The 19,741-nt window shown below is 47.5% G+C and overlaps 1 protein-coding gene and 1 long non-coding RNA gene across 3 annotated transcripts; both read right to left on the bottom strand.

The window, feature by feature from the left end:
• Positions 1-303: 303 nt before the first annotated feature.
• LOC109249069 (uncharacterized) lies at positions 304-5,984 on the bottom strand. Of its 2 annotated transcripts, none has more exons than XR_002072426.2 (2): positions 3,677-5,984; positions 304-933 (listed from the first exon to the last, which is right to left on the bottom strand). It is a non-coding gene; the product is annotated as an uncharacterized LOC109249069 (long non-coding RNA). The 2 variants fall into 2 exon arrangements; XR_002072425.2 differs by lacking the exon at positions 3,677-5,984 and adding an exon at positions 1,519-3,294.
• A 3,648-nt stretch (positions 5,985-9,632) lies between these two features.
• On the bottom strand, positions 9,633-17,199 carry LOC109249287 (tubulin alpha-1C chain). The gene is made up of 4 exons (XM_053895606.1): positions 17,073-17,199; positions 14,206-14,428; positions 13,914-14,062; positions 9,633-10,718 (listed from the first exon to the last, which is right to left on the bottom strand). Exons 1-4 carry the CDS (start codon positions 17,073-17,075, stop codon positions 9,744-9,746), a joined length of 1,350 nt encoding a protein of 449 aa, XP_053751581.1. The 5' UTR covers positions 17,076-17,199; the 3' UTR covers positions 9,633-9,743.
• Positions 17,200-19,741: the final 2,542 nt, after the last annotated feature.

The raw sequence follows: 19,741 nt of genomic DNA on the forward strand, positions 1-19,741 counted from the left end.
TTTAACATTAATACAACAATATTATCTAATATACAGTCCTGTTCAAATTCCCCCAGTTATCTCAATGTTGTCCTTCATAGCTATTTCCCCCAATCTGGGATCAAAGATCAAGAGTTGTATTTGGTTGTCACCTGGGCAGAGGAAAGAACCAGAGCATAAGGGGTAAGATTGGGATGAGCTTGGCATGTCTGAGGAATTAGAGAAAGGTCAGTGAGGCTGAGCGAGATGAGTGAGGAGGAGAGGGAAAGGTGAGGCTGGAGGCATGGGAGGGAGTCAGGGCACGTAGGGCTTTGTAAATCAGAGTAAAGAGTTTATAGCTTATTTTATTTTAATGCAATGAAAAGCCGTTGGAGGGTTTTAAGCAAGGGAATGACTTGATCTGATTTATGACTTTAAAAGGTCAATCTGAAGACAATTTCAGAATTGGGACATTCAATAATACAACAATTCCTAGACTTTTAAAAAAGTCAGTGTCATTTTTTTAAAGGGGGGGAGCATATGAATTTCCTATGAAAATAGGAAGGTCATAAAAGATTACCACAACTTGGTGGCTTCAAACAACAAAAATTCATTCTCACAGTTCTGGAGGCTGGAAGTCCAAAATCAAGATGCTGGGAGGGCTGTTCCTCCAAAGGCGGTAGGGGAGAATCCTTCCTTGCCTCTTCCAGCTCCTGGCAGCTCCTGGTGTTTCCTGGCTCGTGGCAGCATCTCTAATCTCTGCCTCTGTCTTCACATGGCCTTCTTCTCGGTGTCTGTCTTCTCTTTTCTGTCTTGCCATTAAACTGGATGACCTGGCTAATCCAGGATAATCTCGAGATCCTTAACTACATCTTGCAAAGACCCTTCTTCCAAATAAGGTCACCACCACGGATTCTGACACGTCAACATCTTTTTGGTGAGCTACCATTCAACCCAGTACAGTGGGAGATTGTTCTAGACAAAAAAAGAGACCGAGAGCTATAACAACTAAATGCAATGTACAAACCTAGATTGGATTGCAGATTCAGAGGGGGATAAAAAAAGCACTACTGGAATAATTTGTGTATTATATGCTATGGAACGATTATTCTGTTTTTAGCTGTGAAGATGGGAATATGGTTGTGTAAGGGAATGTTCTTGTTCTCAGGAGGTGCCCACAGGAGCATTTAGGAGGGAAGTGTCATGACATCCCAGACCTTCTTTCTAGTAGGTCAGTCCCATTGTCTTTGACGTCCTTGTGGTGCAAGGCAGAGGCTCTAGTTACTGGGTGAGTGAGACCGGGAAGGAGCTGTTGCAGGGTTGGTCACACCGCTTATGAGAACAGAAACTGGGCCTCTTACCTTGGCCTCCACCTGATTCTGGGGTCTCTTGTAACAAGACTGTGCCTGATGAGAGTTTGTCTCTACTCCCTGGCAGAGGATGTGCTCTCCACAGTTGGAGAGCCCCTGGAGCAGAAACTCCCCTCCCCTCAGCCTATAGTCTCCACGTGGAGTTGGCCTTGTCAATCAAACATGGGTGCATGGGATATTCTGAACTTACCTCATTTCCTAGCAGTTCCCCCATGGGTTCAATGCCTTTCAGAGTCAGTTTACAATTGATAGGCCATTCACCGGTCAGTAGGTCCCTGAGGAGGAGACAGGGCCACCCCACATGAAAGGATGAAGGAGGTCAAGGCAGGGGTTCTTCCTGGGCCAGCTGATAATGAGCTCTGTAGTCTTGAACAAGTCTCCTGCTCTGGTCCAACAGCATGATCATTAAGAACATTCTGTGCTGAGTAGACCCTAAGGCCTTGAGGGATGGCTGGGATTTGGATGGGTAAACTCCGGGGAACATGATGGAGAACAACAGAGACCCAGTAAGGACAGCCTGACTAGGGCCGAAGAGGTTTGTGGTACAGCTGTGGGCATCCTGAGTAGGTAGGGCTGGTTTATGGAGGGCAGGAAAGCTAGGCAGAGGGGTTTACACTTAGATGGCTCTTGTGGGAGGCGCCTGGGTGGCTCCGTTGGTTAAGCCTCTGACTTCAGCTCAGGTCACATTCTCGCAGTTCATGAGTTCAAGCTCCGGATCGGGCACTGTGCTGACAGCTCAGAGCCTGGAGCCTGCTTCGGATTCTGTGTCTTCCTCTCTCTCTGCCCCTCTTCCACTCGCGCGCATGTGCTCTCTCTCTCTCAAAAATAAATAAACGTTAAAAAAAAACCAAAACAGATGGCTCGTGTTGCATGGAAAGATGACCTAACCACAAACCAAGACACCTGGTCCCAGGCCTAGGCCAGTCACTGGGACTTGCCTTCCACATTGGTTAAAGAAAAGGGTCGGATTAAATGATATCTGACATTTTTTCCAAGCATACATGCTGTTGGGTAGGGGACTCGGGGAATAAAGGAAGCATGTATTAAACATCCTTGTGGCTTTCAGAGCCCTGCTCCCCAGAAGCTTGATGCTGTTCCTTGATCGGGTGATGTGCCAAGATTCTCTGAAGGAGAAGGAGCAGCAGTGCCTGTACAGAGAGGGGAAGTGTGGGGAAAGCCAGGGCCCGTGTGTCAGGATGGAGCCAGGGCTGGAACATACACGCGATCTCATCTGTGGTCGAAGGATGCATTTTCAGAGAAGACCGCAGTCAGGTGGTCCAAGGAGGGCAGTGATTTCCCCAACTCTCTGGTGACTTCGATTACCCGAAAGGAGGTGTAGACTTTATGCTGGCCCACCTGACAGACTCTGTGAGCCCTTCCATCTGGAGCGGCAGAAGGTTAGAGCTGGTGGAAAACTCTGGGACGCCTAGGCACTCCTCCCCCACTTTCCTCAAGAAGATGCTGAGTGGTCCTCACAATTCCATGGGAACGAGGAGGTAGGACCCCAGCTCCCGGCCCCCGCTAGAGGAGCCCTGGTTACCCCCTCTCTAACCAGGCACAAGCTGGAGCACATGCACGTGCCTGAAATGAGACAGGAAGGGGCTCCTGCCCATCAGGCCAGTCACCAGGAGGCTCTTTTTTGCGATCAGATCGTGACACTCTGCCATCCATCTCCCCCTACCTTCTGCGTGGAGAGGCCTAGTGACAGCTGAACAGTCAAGTTCAAAGAGTCTGATACCCAACAAACTGCCCTGCCTGCCCTCTGCCTGCAGGCCACACAGACTCTCATCTGACAGCTGGGCCCAGCCGGTCCGAGCTCCTGACTCGGGAGCCTGTGGGGCTCCCAGCCATCGAGGGCCATTGCCTGTGTCTGTTACAAGTTCTCATAGTGGGGCAAGATGAATTTTCACAAAAAAATGTGCAACAATGTTACTAGCAACCAGAGGAAGAAATAAAATATATTTGCACATAAAAAAAAAAAAAAGAAGAAGGAGGAGGGGGAGGAAGCGGAAGAAGAAAGAAGAGGAAGAAGAAAGAAGAGGAAGAGAGGAAGACAAAGAAGTTTTGTCCCTCCCTAGGTGAATTCTGTCTGCAGAACACTGTGGTGCCGACACCTGGCTTGAGGGAAGGGAGGTGACCGAGCAAATGGAGATGGGGAAAGTGGGAGAGAGAGGGAAGGGAGAAATGGAAGTGGAGAGAGAAGAGGAAGGGTGAGATAGAGAAGGGAGAAAGAGTAGGGGAAACCAAGGAGGTCAGAAAAGGTGAAACAATCTCACAGGCTTTTTCCTCTCGAGGACGCAAGGGCCTCCATGCAGGGGAACAACCAGTGGAGTGATCCCTATTTATACCTTGGAGCCCTCAGACTCTGCTTTGGTTCTTGTCCCAGGCGTCATGCTCCAAGCTCCTTAGGCTGGGGAAGTTTTGGAACCGCCCTGGGATCAGAATCCTCTGGCTGGGCTTCCTGGGGGAGGTGATTCTTCCAGAGTGAGCCTCCTTGCTCCTCAACACCACCAGCAAATCAGGCTGCGGCTCCATTCACGGTTGCACGTAAAAGGAGAGAAGGTATATTTTCCGAACCTGCTGATGTTCTCTGTGTGCCTTCGATTTATGGTTTAAGTTCAGCCAAGACTCCCGGAAAAGACCAAAAGGAAGAAGCAGATCAGTTTGGTTGACCAGGAGCTGCAGGCAGAGGAAGGCCAAATGCTGAGGAAAGGAAGGGGGCATAGAATCTCTTTGCTCTCCCAGGGTTATGTTTGCACTGGCAGAGATATACATAATTAAAAGGATCTTAATATTTTTATTATTTCAATAGTTACATGCTCAGACAGCTCTTCCTGCCCACAGATCCTGCCCTCATGCTTGAATAGAATCACCCTTTTGCGCTGAAGATGTCTCAAGAATTCTTTCTTGGCCGTCGGCCCCAGGCCCCCATTACAGCTAAACCATCATGGACAATCAACAATTATTAGAATGAAGAGGGTCCAACTTAGAAAAAAATCACAGTCTAATACCTCACTATCAAGAAGTTAGAGGGCGCCCGGGTGGCTCAGTCAGTTAAGCGTCCGACTTTGGCTCAGGTCATGATCTCACGGTTCATGAGTTCGAGTCCCACCTCGGGGAGCACGAGCCCCTCTTCAGGTGAGCTCGAGCCCTGCTTTGGGTGAGTTCCACTTCTCTCTCTCTCTCTCCACCCCTCGTGGGATTCTCTCTCCCCCCCTCTCTCTGCCCCTTGCTCACTTGCTCCCCCCACCTCAAAAAAGTAAAAATAATAAAAAAAAGAGTTACATGCTCTAATGCTCTACCAACTGAGCCAGCCAGGCGCCCCTACGTAAGGCTCTAATATTAGTTAGAACGCTTTTGGCAGGAAGCAATAGAACACCTAACTCAAAATGTCCCCAACAATCAGGGGGTTTTTAATCTCACATAATGAGAAAACAAGAGGCAGAGAAGTTTCAAGGCTGTTAGTTCAGGGGCTCAATGTCCCATCAAGAACCCAGGTTCTTTTCATCTTTCGGCTCTGTCACACTCAGAGTGTTAGCTTTTTGTCCTCACGTTTGTCCCCTCATGGTCATAAGACAACTGCGGCACCATCAGGCATCATGAGCTCACACAATTACATCCAAACATTGCAAGACAGAAAATCCTTTCCCTGCATTCCTTTTCAAGAGCAAGGGAATCTTTCTAAGAACATCGTTCCCCCCCCCCAACCCCCAACCAGCAGACATTACCTCACCCCTCATTTCCGTAACTGTGTCACATGCTGCTTCCTCACCAGTCCCTGGCAAGAGAACTGGAATTACCTCGATCAGCTTAGACTCAGATTCACCCTGGTGGTGGAGAGGCCCAGCTTCCCCTGCTGCACATGGGTGCCCAACCCCTGAACCGAACCAGGTGGAGTTAGCAGGTAAAACGACCAGCTGGGAGGGCTCTGGGGTAGATGTGCCATCGTGGCTGCTACATGTGACAATGCCTTCAGACACATAGCATATACTGCCTTGAATTAGGGTTGTGCTCAGGTGATCTGTGTCTACAGTCAGGGGGTGGGGGCGAGGGGAGGCAAAAAAGCTAAATATATTCCCTATAGTACACAGCACAGAGACTTGCACCAATTAGGCTCTCCGAAAACAAGGAGTTCAGCTTAAAAAAGAAAATGATTGTTATAATAGTACAACCAGATGCGATTACCTTTGCCAAGGACATTTTAGTATTAGTTTACTGTCAGGCCAGACATCTCCTGTGAGCGAAATGAGATAGTTGATAGGAACAGAGCGCAGGGAGGGAGGTGAAGGGTGACAGCGATGAGACTGAATTTGCACCCACCTACCCACCCTTAGCGAATTAAGCTAATTTGCGAATGTAGACAAAACTCTTGTGTAATTAGGAAAGCTTTATATTCCGTTCTCATTTTAAAAAGAGAATGAGAAAGAATTCTGGTGGTGAGATGAGTGCTTAAAAGCTTTCTCTGGGGCGCCTGGGTTGCTCAGTCGGTTGAGCATCTGATTTCAGTTCAGGTCTTGATCTCACAGTCTGTGAGTTCGAGCCCCACGTTGAGCTCTGTGCTGACAGCTCAGAGCCTGGAGCCTGCTTCGGATTGTGTCTCCCTCTCGCTCTGCCCCTCCCCTGCTCATGCTCTGTCTCTCTCTGTCTCAAAAATAAATAAAAACATAAAAAAAAAAATTAAAAAAAAAAAAAAGAATGGGTTTACTGAGCTCAGAGAGAGGCCTGGATGAAAAAAGCCCCTTCACTGGGGAAGCTACAGCCTGGATAGTGGGAGCCAGCTGGCTTTGCCCCTCTGGACCTTCACGCTGCCCCTGGGCCCAGGAACGGGGCTTCTAGAAAGCGCTCTGACAATCAACAGCATAACAAGATCTCCCTTCTGCAGCTGTGGCTCCAGCCAGTGCTCCGTGAACGGGCGTCAGGCCCACACCACCCAGGATGTGGCCCTTGTCCTCCAGATCTGGAGTCACCGCCAGGCAGGTTTCTCTGGGAGGCCACTGAGCAGACTGGAGTGAGTGAGGGCTTTGGAGTCAGAGTTCTGGGGTCAAATTTCAGTTTGGCCACTTGCTCTGTGGCCTTAGGCTAGATACTTAAGCTCTCTGAGTTTCCGCTTCCTTGGCTGTAGAAATGGGTGTAACAATAGCACCTTGCAGGGTGTTGGGAGCTCCTACCCTGACAGAGCCTCCCCTTCCTCCTGCAGCCCCACTTGGGGTTGCCACGCATCTTCTAGAAGTCAGAGGCCTGAAGACAGGCTCTCTCCAAGCTCGAACCCACCTGGCCACCTCTGGACCAGCCCTGGGCTGTTTGACAGGCTCCCCCTGGGGCAGAGGCATTTGCCAGCTGCTTCCCAAACACAGGACGGACGAGTTAGACAGCCAGGGCACGTCCCTCACAGCCGTTCTCTCCTCCTCACCCAGGCTCAAACAAAGCAGCTATGCCTGGGCCCACTGGACCCACGGTGGCCAGCAGCCTCCAGGGGGCAGAAGTCTGCTCCTCTGGTCAGGTCAGATGAGGGCAGCCTAAGGCCTCTGTCCACACAGAGGCCGGGGCCCTGGCCAATCTCAAAGGCTGCACTCTTAGGCTTTCTCCATTTATCCCCAGCAAGCCTCAGCAGCATCAACCACGGCAGCCGATCTGAGTCCAGACTTTCCATTTGTGCTCAAGGGCAGATCAGATGATTGTCAGCCACAAAGCAGTGACCTAGACCTTGGGGTGTATTTGTTCTTGCTGCAGGCTAACTTCTACTCACTCTCTCACCAACAGAGGAGGGGAAAAAGAATCATCACTGCAAGGACAGATCCCTCCCCAACTACTGGCACTTTGCTCTTCCAATTCCCCAGGTTCTGTCCTACTGGAGTATTTTTTCTCAACTAAAATCTTCTCTCACCTTCTTTCATCCCCACACCACTGGGGCTGCTTAAAGGTTTCCAACCTTTTTCACATCTTGTCACATGCAGAAAATAATTTATCTGTAAAGGCTTATGGAGGTCATTAGAGGGGTCGTTCCTGGCCAGGGGTGATTGGCCCCAGGACCTTCAGGTTTCACAGGCTGGTTTGAAGACCTGGTAACCCCTAAACCCCATTCTCAGGGTACTCTGCTTGGGAAACGCTGGCTTAGAGAATGGACCTCTCAGGTTCCATGAGGTGTCACGCTCGGCTGAAGCTGGATGATGTAAATCCACTCCTTCTCACATGTGAGTGTCCAGTTTCGTCCAGTGCTCCATCCAACTGTGGCAATTGGCAGATCTCCTAAATTGGGAAAAATATCCCAGTGCCCCTCTGGTGGCTGGGCTGCCTGGCCTTCCCAAGGTTCATTTTTATCCCAGACCCCCTATGCTCTGGCTGCAGGAGGAATCTGGCCCATCAGATAAGTAGCAATAGCTGCCTTTGTGCTCAAGGATGGGACTGGGCTGGCCCTTGCCCTGAAGGGCAAAAGACAGTGACTACTCTCATGATACAAGCTGTGAGACCAGGCCCACAAAGTTGAAACATCTTGGGGAAGCAGCAGCACAGTGCTCCCAGACAGAACATGCCTATTTACTAGATGCTCTCCTCAAACAGTAAGGGGGCAGAAGTGAGCGATGTGTCAGGAGTAAACATCCCAGTGGGGAGAATAAAGAAGGCAACTGAGCCCCACTGGAATATGGGCTGACATCACGGAGCAAAGGTGAACACACCCAGAGCTGTGTACCAGCCTCCATTTCCTCCCACTTGTCTGGCATTCCCACTCAGGCCAGCACCCAAGCCTTCCTCATGAGGCTCAGCCCTTTTCCATTGCTCAGTTCAACCTTCTAAGCCCCGCGACTGGTACCTGAATACCCATCACCACGCTCTCCAGCCACGCACTGTTCCTGCCTCCTCCTCCCCCACCCTCACCTCATAGGTCTCTCCTGCCCCCTTCAAGAACCACACTGCTCCTCACATGTACTTGGAAAAGGGTTCAAATTAGGGAATCTTTCCTCTGCAACCTTTCCCACACTCTTCAATTTTCCTTTATTTTGCTACTGCAGATATTCCCCACCACACAAACTGGGTCAAGTATCAGTACTGTAACAACTTGTGACTACTGTAATTTTGTCTCAGCCAGCTCCACTTTCTCTAAACAGTAACTTCTTAAAATACAGTCTTATTTGTCACTGCAGGTTTTGGTTAAGTATAGAATAAATCAGCATGATTCCAAGCCCTTCCCACGTGACTCTAATAGGTTATTAAATACTGACAGCAACAGTTCTGGAAGTCTGGCTGGTTTCTTGAATCACTTGGCTCCCCCACTTACTATTATGTTACCTAACCCCTTGCTACTTCACACATAGTCACAGCAGACCAAGAGCAGAAGCTAGAAGCTTGTTAAAAAATGCAGGATCTTGGGGCACCTGAGTGGCTCAGTTGGTTAAGCATTCAACTTGTGGTTTCAGCTCAGGTCACAATCTCACAGTTTGTGGGTTTGAGCCCCACACCTGGCTCCACGCTGACAGTGCGGGTATGGAGCCTCCTTGGGATTCCCCCCGCCCCATACACACACTCTCTCTCTCAAAATAAACTTTCAAAAAGTTAAAAAAAAAAAATGCAATTATCTTGGGGCGCCTGGGTGGCTCGGTTGGTTAAGTGTCTTGACTTCAGCTCAGGTCATGATCTCAGTTTGTGGGTTCCAGCCCTGGGTTGGCTCTCTGCTGTCAGCGCAGAGCCCCCTTCGGATCCTCTGAACCCTTCTCTGCCCCTCCCCACTCATGCTTTCTCAAAATAAATATTTTTTTTAAATGCAATATCTAAAGCTTCACTTTGAAGCTACAGATTTGGATCTACATTACCTAAAAAAAATTTTTTTAATGTTTCTTCTTGAAAGAGAGACACACACAGAGCGTGGGCAGGAGAGGGCCAGAGAGAGGGAGACAATCTGAAGCAGGCTCCAGGCTCTGAGCTCTCAGCATGGAGTCCAATGCAGGGCTCAAACCAACAAACTGTGAGATCATGGACTGAGCCAAAGTTGGACACTTAACCAACTGAGCCACCCAGGCAACCCTGGATCTACATTTTAATATTTACATGTGATTCACATCCACATGGAAATTTGAGAAACAATGGCCCAATCTAAGCCTGCTGCCTCATTTACAATAGGATTTTATCACCACTCATCAATCCAGGTCTTAAGTGAAACAGACAAGCCACTAAGCACAGTGTGTGGCACACAGAAGCCACTTGAAATGTTGACCAAATGACTGGGTAGACCATCTGCCAGCCTCCCCCATCTCCAACTGACCTTAAATAACTGAGGCTAGTACTTACTGCGATACAGAAGCCAGCTGGAAATTTAAAACAGAAACATCACTTTTATTGACAAGTTAGGGCCACAGTGGACAGCTTCCAGAACAGAAATAAGACAGTCCCAAGACAACAGAGTATAAAATTGTAGAGGACAGGTTAATACTCTTCACCCTCATCCTCTCCCTCAGCACTATCTGCTCCAACCTCCTCATAATCCTTCTCAAGGGCAGCCATGTCCTCACGGGCCTCAGAAAACTCTCCTTCCTCCATGCCCTCACCCACATACCAGTGAACAAAGGCACGCTTGGCATACATCAGGTCAAACTTGTGGTCCAGGCGAGCCCAGGCCTCAGCAATGGCTGTGGTGTTGCTCAGCATGCACACAGCTCGCTGTACTTTGGCCAGGTCTCCACCAGGTACCACAGTGGGAGGCTGGTAATTAATGCCAACTTTGAAGCCAGTGGGGCACCAGTCCACGAACTGGATGGTACGCTTGGTCTTGATGGTGGCAATGGCAGCATTGACATCTTTGGGAACCACATCACCACGGTACAACAGGCAGCAAGCCATGTATTTACCATGGCGAGGGTCGCATTTCACCATCTGGTTGGCTGGCTCAAAGCACGCATTGGTGATCTCTGCTACAGTAAGCTGTTCATGGTAGGCTTTCTCAGCAGAGATGACAGGGGCATATGTGGCCAGAGGGAAGTGGATGCGGGGATAGGGCACCAGGTTGGTCTGGAATTCTGTCAGATCCACATTCAGGGCTCCATCAAATCTGAGGGAAGCAGTGATGGAAGACACAATCTGGCTAATAAGGCGGTTAAGGTTAGTGTAGGTTGGGCGTTCGATATCGAGGTTTCTACGACAGATGTCATAGATGGCCTCGTTGTCTACCATGAAGGCACAATCAGAGTGCTCCAGGGTGGTGTGGGTAGTGAGGATGGAGTTGTAGGGCTCAACGACAGCAGTGGAAACCTGGGGGGCTGGGTAAATGGAGAACTCCAGCTTAGACTTCTTGCCATAATCGACAGAGAGACGTTCCATCAGCAGGGAGGTGAACCCGGAACCAGTTCCCCCTCCAAAGCTGTGGAAAACCAAGAAGCCCTGAAGACCCGTGCACTGGTCGGCCTGCAAAAAAAAAAAAAAAAAAAAAGTTTTAATTTAGTCTTGGTGAAAGTTGCAATGACTTCTTTGAATCCATAATTACATTGATCGAATTTTTTAAAGTTTTTATTTATTTAATTTCTACACCCAATGTGGAGATCAAACTCATGACCCTGAGATCAAGAGTTATATGCTCTTCCAACTGAGCCAGCCAGGCACCCCGATGGAGATTTTTTTTAATCTCCTGAACAATATTTGCAAAGAAAGTAGTCATAAAGAGCTTCTAAGTGCTAAGATTCAGAGAAACTTTTCACAATTCCGGGGGGGGGGGGGGTGGGGGGCAGAAATCTGCTAAACGGCTATTTAAAAATGAACTATTTTCATTTCCACAGGCAGAGGAATCATGAGGTCTGGAATGGAGGCAAGGCCCAAGTTTTAGCGACTGGGAAAGCAACCGCTGGTGCCCTTGCTGTGACTGCAGAACGAGTATGACTTTTCAGCAGCTGGAGAGCTACCAAGGGCAGGCCTGGGACCACCAGCCCCATACAATAGAGGTCTTAGAAAGATCTGGCAGCTGCTTTCTGAGCTGGAGTAAGACAGAATAGCGGAGTTCCAATGCACTGGTGTTGGGAGTCAGGCTGAGTCTGGATCCAGCTCTCCCAGTTCCTTGCTGTGTGGCTTTGACCAAATTTATTTCTCAATCTCCGTCTTCGCGTTTATTGAGAATAGTAATCTCCATCGGGTCACTGAGAATTAAATAAGTACGTGGAACAGTGTTTGGCACAGTAAGCACTAGTTATCAGAGAGCCTATTGATTCTGAAAAAGGTGATTTACTGTGATAGGACCATGAGACCTAATGTCAGTGGGGCTTTTCACCACTTAACTGAGCTATTCCAGTTAGCAAACTACCATTCTGTGAAAGCATTGATTTTTGACTTTTCAAAGTCTTCTGCTGACAATCCTCACTTCTCAGAAGTGCTGAGGGGTGGCGGGGTGGCTGGGTGGCTCAGTCGGTTGAGTGTCTAACTTCGACTCAGGTCATGATCTCACAGTTGATGAGTTCGAGCCCCGGGCTCTGTGCTGACAGCTCAGAGCCTGGAGCCTGCTTCGGATTCTGTGTCTGCCTCTCTCTCTCTGCCCCTCCCCTGCTCATGCTCTGTCTCAAAAATAAATACATATTAAAAAATAAAATAAAATAAAATAAAATAAAATAAAATAAAATAAAATAAAATAAGTGCTGAGATTTGTGGAATTCTCTACCAATCCCTCACTATACTTCTCCTGTGGGTCCATACTCTGGGATCAATGTACAGGGCAGACTCTGGTCTACCAATTAAATCCACTCAGCCTCCTATGGACACAATAATACCAAGGACAAATACAATTATTTTGGTAGTTAATCAACTTTACTCCAGAACCCTTGATGGGTTTTACTAGGTTTATTTGCCCCTAAAGGCAGGTCCTGATTTCCAAATCAGTGCTTGTAGCTGAAGCTTGATTTATAAACATAGAACCATTACCCCAATTTTGCTAGGAAGGGTGTGATAAACATCTGGAAAAGTATGAAGCTGTGAATGATGCAAAGTCATTCTTTTTAGACTAGACCAGTTGTGGCCAGGCTTAGAATGTGATTTTCTGGACAAACTACTCTACCAAAGCCTTTATTCTTGATTTTTGGTTAATTACTTACAAGCTGCCCACATGCCTCAGGAGTAGAGTCATCTGGATACCAGACTCTGAACGTAAAACGATCCAGGGGCGTCTGGGTGGCTCAGTTGGTTTTAAGCGTCTGACTCTTGATTTTGGCTCAGGTCATGATCTCACGGTTCTTGTGACCACGGTTCTTATGTTCGAGCCCTGAGTCGGGCTCTATGCTGACAGTGCGGAGCCTGCTTGGGATTCTCTTGCTCCCTCCCTCTCTCCCTACCCCTCCCCCCACCCACATGCATGCTTGCTCTCAAAAATAAATATTTAAAAAATAAATAAAATGATCCTAACAGAACATTTACTTATCGACTTTTACTGATGTGAATACCGTTGCCTAAGATTTTTCTGTCACAGTGCCGGTTCACACAGGTCTGAGCTCTAGTGGAAAAGCAACCATACTACTTTCTGTGAGTATATTTCAATACTTTCCAAGTTTCAAGGACGACACTAGCTTCCATAATAAGGGAGCTCCCTTGATTGTACTTTCAATGTTGTTGGAAGATTCCAGTGTCCACCATTTCTAGTCAGTGTTATACCGGCTTCTTGTGTTCTGTACTTTCTGTATCAACATAAGGCACCAACCCTGATAGACATATTTTTAAAATACATATAAAATATATATATACATATTTTTTTTAGGAGTTTGATCAATTAGTTACATTTCGGAGTCTGCCACCTTCTCATTCAATGTGACTAAGATAACCTAAAAGGGGGCATTCTTAGCTTGAAGCAGGGAAGCTGCTTGATTAATATGAATAAGGATGTTTAATGGTCTTAAATGTCAAACTGCTACAGCTCCCTGGTTCTCACCTTCACTTTAGGTAAACTGCCCTGCCTTAAGCATTTGCCCAAGTCTGCTTTATAACACATAGAAATAGGCAATAGAGCATTTAACCCTGACCTAAATAGTTGTTCCATAACACAGGACCATCTGATTTAAAAAGTCTGGTTACCTGGGGTGCCTGGGTGGCTCAGTCAGTTAAGCATACGACTTCAGCTCAGGTCATGATCTCTGTTCATGGGTTTAAGCCCCACATCAGGCTCTGTGCTGACAGCTCAGAGCCTGGAGCCTGCTTTGGATTCTGTGTCTCCCTCTCTCTCTGCTCCCCGCCCCCCCCCACTATCTCTCAAAATTAAATAAAATTAAAAAAACCTTTTTTTAAAATAAAAAATTAAAAAAAATAAAGTCTGGTTACTTACTGAGCACTCAAAGGTTCATTTTAGGATACAAAGAATGATTCTTATAGTCTGGTCTCCCTTAAAACTGTAAGAGAACATTCTCATCTCACTTTAAATAAAACACTACATTGGGGCACCTGGGTGTCTCAGTCAGTTGAGTGTCTGACTCTTGATTTTGGCTCAGGTCATGGGATCAAGCTGTCAGAGCTGAGCATGCTTGGGAATTCTCTCCCTCTCTCTCTGTCCCTCCCCCACTCACACTCTCCCACTCTCTCTCAAAATAAATACACTTAAAACTTATATATGTATATTAAATAAAACACTATGTTTACCAGTTTCCGAATTCGGTCCAAGACAAGGTCGATGATCTCCTTGCCGATGGTGTAGTGCCCTCGGGCATAGTTATTGGCAGCATCTTCCTTGCCCGTGATGAGCTGCTCGGGATGGAAGAGCTGGCGGTAGGTGCCAGTGCGAACTTCATCTGGAAGAGAAAAACAAAGCAGCCACCCGTCACTCACAACCTGCACACGCCTGCTCCACCCCAGGGTGTCAATGGAGCCCTCACGACAGACCTCCTGTCTCAAGAGCCCTGAGATCTCCCTTGGGTTACTGAGGCCAACTCACCAATGACTGTGGGTTCCAGGTCTACAAACACTGCCCTGGGCACATGCTTGCCAGCGCCCGTCTCACTGAAGAAGGTGTTGAAGGAGTCATCTCCTCCCCCAATGGTCTTGTCACTTGGCATCTGGCCATCGGGCTGGATGCCGTGTTCCAGGCAATAGAGCTCCCAGCAGGCATTGCCGATCTGAACACCAGCCTGGCCAACGTGGATGGAGATGCACTCACGCTGTGGGAAGAAGAAAGGAAAATGTCAGAATATGACACATCAGATGGGATGTTTAGGAATGACTCACACCTAAATGACTAATTAACCTTCAGGATAGAAAGTCACCTTTCTGGAAGCCACTCCTGCCCAGGGTTTATTTCACAAGCAACAGTCTTTGCTGACTAATTCAGAGAAAATGCTTTGCAAAACCAAAGATATGTTAATGAACTACTAGGCAAGACCAGAGATCAGACTCTTGCTTTGTAGTCACATTAGATATTCAAGGTCAGGTTTCTACCATTTTAGAAAGACCTAAACTGTTCCACAGCAATACATTTCCCCCAGCTCCTGGGAAATATGCCTGCCAATTCCTTAAAGGCATGCAAAATTCCCCCTTCCAGTTCTGATTCATTCCATGTGACTGTATAACTGTCGAGCTCATTCTGGTCCCTCTTTAATCCTATTCTTTAAAAGACAAGAGCTTCTCCCTCTCCCTTTAAAACCAGCTTAAACCAGCAAACTATAGCCATATGACTCATGGAAAAAATGCCAGATAAGCAGCAGTTAGCTGTATTTTAAAAACTGTGGTCAGAGGCAGCTTTTTAACTCTGTGGAAGAACTTAATCGCAAGGAAGAACATTTTTCCTTCACTATCAACAAATCTTCAGTAAGGGGTGGTGGTGGAGACACATGGTAATAAAAGCTGAAAGTGTCAACAAAACTTTACTAACAGCTTAAGAAATTCGCTGTTTCCTACCAAAACATACATACATGTATCTCTGGCACTGTGGAAAAGTCTATGGTGCCAAGAATTTAACGATATTGGGAAAATGTTTTCTTTTACTTGATGAACAAGATCATCTATAAGTTACCAAATTCATTCCTGCTTAGTAAAATAAGGCCATGAACATAGAATCCATACCCCCAGATTTAAGAGGAAAACAAAAAAAATGGGTGTTTATTATATTTCATCATAAGTCAGATTAGCTACTTTGGAGATTGACAGAGGACTTTCAAAATTGATACCAAATATCTCCCATTACATTTTCCCCGAATAGGAGGGCTTCGAGTCCTTCGAAGCTGCTAACAGGAAACTAGTTAAAGAAAACTCAACACCGCTAAGATCTCAAAGGTCCTACTTTCATAACCGGAGATAATAAAAACCCCAATCACTCACAACCTTTGACTTATGGTCCCCTCCTTCCCACATACACTCATAAAACAACCATGGTCTTCTAACCACATCACTTGGCTCATTATGACCTGAGTCTACTCGCCCAGGTCTAGGGCTATGGGAGAAAGGGGAGTTGTTTATTCTAATGAGTCCATGAGTATTTATAATTGCATCCTGTTTACCTTTAACTGGACTTTGGAAATTTTACAGCCTGAGAAAGCTGGAGAGATCTGCCCATGACAGCCCCAGGCCCAAGGAGATAAAGTTTTTGAGAAGAACCTTTCATTCTAATGAAGGGTTTCTTTGATGGATTTTTGAGCCCAAAAAACTTCCATTGGGCAGCAGTCTCAACAGCTTTCTCCTTTAGACTTTCTCCACTCTCCCCTGGCCACTCGGGGGATGAAGTGAGACACAGGTGATAGAGTCACTTAGTCTAACTTTCACTGGATAACCAGCCCCTGTCGCTAATTAAAAAACAAAACAACAAAAAATCCAAACTATTAACTTAGCCAGTGTTTGCCTAAATCATTGCTCTCCTGCCCTTTAAACAGTCCTACTACTTTCTGAATCTCACTTTTACCAGGTTTTTTTTTGTTTTTTTGTTTTTTGTTTTTTTTTGTCTGCTTGGTGAAAAGCACTCAAGCAAGTTGTTACAGTCAGACTTAGTTTTTTAACAGCTGTGGTAGTCTCTGAAGAGGTGGCTGGCCTGTTCACTGTATCCCCTTTTCTTTAAAGATACTATTTTGAAACATTTGATACACAAATACTAGTTTAAAAGTACGGCTTATTTTAGGTCGACCTCCAACAGACCTTCTCCAAGAACACATTGTTAGTACTAGTTTGCTCAGAGGTTTTATACGAAAATATCTCTTCATGGACTAGTTTTTTAAAAACCTGGCTTAAGTACCAAGCTTCAGCTATAAACGTCCCACTAAGTTAACACAGAAACGCAAAATTAGACGTGACAGTTAAGAGTTCCCTTAAAAGGAGCAGCCTGTTCACATCTCTCAGGTGGACTGATGCAATTGGAAGCTCTCCCCAGAGGCCAGCCACAGGTGACTCAGCAGGCAGTCACCGGGCGCTGGAAAGCGGACGCAGGGAGCGTATGCACCTTGGGTGCTGGAGCGCACCTAGCGCTCCAGGGCGGTAGGTAGTGGGAAGGTGAGGTAGGTCACCGACGGAAATGGAGGGGAGGGATTTTTCGTTTCCACAAGTCCTTGGGGGGGCCGGTGTGAAGGCTTCCCGGTCTGCCTTAGGCTGTGGCGGGCCCTGGGGCGATGCCCTCTAGGATCAGGAGGGCTTTCCACTCCCACCAAAGGCAGTGTCCTGGCCGCGTTTTCGAGCCCGAAGAGGAGTTTGCGGGTGAACTCGGCTTTCCCAGCCTGGCCATCAGAAGCAAGTTTGCTCGGCTGCGTCCCACCTGCACCCGGGCTTCCCCGCCCCTTCGGACTGCTCTCACACCCACGCCACGTCCCAAGGACCCCCACTCACCATGACTAAGACTTGTAGGGTTCCTTGAGGCTGAAGGCGGCGAGAGGACGGCGAGAAGGCTCTCCCACTGACAGACTACCAAGGAGTCCGGGGGAGAAGTAGTAAGAGCTTACGCCGCCTCGAGGGACTCTATATACCCCCTTCCCCGGCCACGTGGCCAGGGGGCGGGCACCTGGCCCCGCCCCGGCCGCCGCGGCCCCGCCTCCAAGTCCCGCGGCGCCGGGAGGGACACCCCGTCGCACCCTCCGGCGGAGGGAGGCGGGGCGCGGGCGCTGATTGGTGGGTTCAAAAGTTCAAACCAAACTCTTCGGAGAGAGCCAGATCTACGAAGGGAGGAGACGTCCTGGGGCCAGGGAAGGGCGGATGGGGCGAGGAAGAGGCTGGGGACTGAGACTGGAAGAAGGGAGGCGAAGCATCTGCGCAGTCCTCAGCGGGTGCGGGGGGCGTCGCGTGCAAAACCTCAGGGAAAAACGGGCGGAGTATAGGGAGCTCAGCCCCTCCCGCCGGTCTCCGGACCCTCGAGCGGCGGCCCTGCGAAACCCACACAGCCAGTCCCCGCCGCGCACCTCCCAGCGAGGCGGGGCCTGGCCTGCCGGGCCGCCGCTTACGCCCTGCACAGCCCTGGCGCCGGCTCCCGTGCAGCTGTGGGATTCTGGAGAGAGAGGTCCTTGCGCCCCCTCCCAGCCCTTAATTACCACCAGCCGGCCTGAAGCCCATATTCTCATCTTTTTGCTTGTTTGGTTTTTTTTTTTTTACTCGTTTTCCCACATTCTTTTAAATGAACTCTTGGTCTCTAACAACAATCTTCCAGTTGGTGCAAAAGCAGGTTTTTCGGTTCGTTATAGTAATAGCTTCCATTTTTGATCGCTTACTATTCAGAGTAGTTGGTTTTTCACACTATATCAATCACATTTCATCCTTGCGACGCTGTGAGTTATCTGCATTTTACAGATGGGGACACTAGGGCTCAGAGGAATTCAACAAGTTTAAGGCCACACAGCTAGAGTAATGGGGCTGCCCATAAGCCCTCATTACCTTGTACTGCCTCGTGCTAAATATACCGTGCTGACCCTCCCTGCAATGGTTTACTTCTCAGAAGCAGCCTTTTTCTTTCAGTTGTTATTCTTTCTCTGCAACTTCATCATGTTATCTTAGTTCTCCACCATCTCTGGATGATAGAGTTTATGGGAATATTCAGAGAACAAAAGTGACTGCTATACATAATAGAGGTTATAGGGATTTTCCCTGAAGTAGAAAAAGGCAAAATGACAGGAAAAACTGGGTTTTAGATACAGAATAGGCAGAACTCCAGATACACTCCAACTCACACAAAATGAATGCTGTTGGAAATACATGCAGAGATTCCTTTTCAAATTACAATGCCATAGTTCCATCATTAAATGTTTATTGCACACCTATTACTTATTGTGTGGCAGGATATTCTGAAAGTTGGAATAATTAGCATCTTGGTCTGTTGCTAAATATTTTACTCTTAATTAGTAAAGCATTTCAACTTTTTAATGCATTCCACAAATATATTCAGCATAGTTTCTAGGTTCTTGGGAATAGGTAGATGAACAAAATTGACAGATCTCTGCTCGTAGAGCCTATGTTCTAGGAGGGATCGGGAAGAAAGACAAACAATGAACACAGTAAATAAGTAAATCATAAAATTCATTAGAGGGTGAAGAGTTGCTATAGAAAAATACTGAACAAAGTGGAATGAGAGGGTGGAGTGGGAGAGGGGTTGTAATAGAACCATGATGATCACGGTTAGCCTTAATGATAACATGAGATGTGAACAAGACTTGTAGGTCATGAGGGGTTAGCCAAGTGGCTAAAAGCGAGCAGTTGGAGCCCAGGCCCCCAAGCAAGAGTGAGCCGTTAGCGTTCCTGGAAGGAAGAGCAGTGAGGCCAGCTTGGCTGGAAGAGATGAATAACAGAGGATGATGTTGGAGAGGAAACAGGAGCCAGATCTTACAGCTTCTTGTAAGTTACTGCAAATCCTGTGGCTTTTACTCTGACATGGGGGGCTAATGTAGGGTTTGAAACGTAGACATGACATGACCCGACTGCTTTTTAAATTATTATTTATTTATTTAATATTTTTTTCAGTGGGCTCTGCACTACGTGGAGCCCGATGCGGGTCTCAAGCTCAGGACCCTGAGATCAAGACTCCAGCTGATATCAAGAGTCTAATGCTCAACCAACTGAGCTGCCCATGTGCCCCCGCACCCCCCCCCCCCATGGCCTTTTTAGAAAAAGATGACTTTGGTTGTTGTGTTGAGAAAAGATTATAGGAGGGCACAGGTAGAAGCAGGAAGACATCTTAAGATGAGAACTCATTGCCATAATCCTTCTGAGAGATGAGAAAGACTCTGACCAGAATGGTAGCAGAGGAATTAGTGACATGTGGTTAGACAGGACCAAAGTGATTTCCTAAAGGCTCACATGTGAGGGAAAGAGAAGCCAAGGATTATTCCAGTTTTTAGCCTGAATGAGTGAAAGACAATTTGCCATCAACAGAGGCAAAAGGCTGAGAGTGGGGCAGGCTTAAAGGTGGTTGATACCAAGGGTTATTTTTGGTCATGTTAAATCAAGACGTTGTTGTCCATGTGGAGGTGGAGATGGCCAGGACACAGCTGGATATGAGAGTCTGGATCTCAAAG

The sequence above is a fragment of the Panthera pardus genome, unplaced genomic scaffold (genome assembly GCF_024362965.1).
Source record: "Panthera pardus isolate Hobbes unplaced genomic scaffold, ASM2436296v1 HiC_scaffold_6, whole genome shotgun sequence".
NCBI classification, from domain to species: domain Eukaryota; kingdom Metazoa; phylum Chordata; class Mammalia; order Carnivora; family Felidae; genus Panthera; species Panthera pardus.

Bases quoted from the DNA above. Each gene is read 5' to 3' on its own strand.
- LOC109249287 (XM_053895606.1), bottom strand. The intron at 14,063-14,205 runs GTGAGTTGGCCT...TTTCTCTTCCAG, and splicing joins CCTGGAACCCACAGTCATTG to ATGAAGTTCGCACTGGCACC. The intron at 10,719-13,913 runs GTAAACATAGTG...TTTTTTTTGCAG, and splicing joins TGGACCGAATTCGGAAACTG to GCCGACCAGTGCACGGGTCT.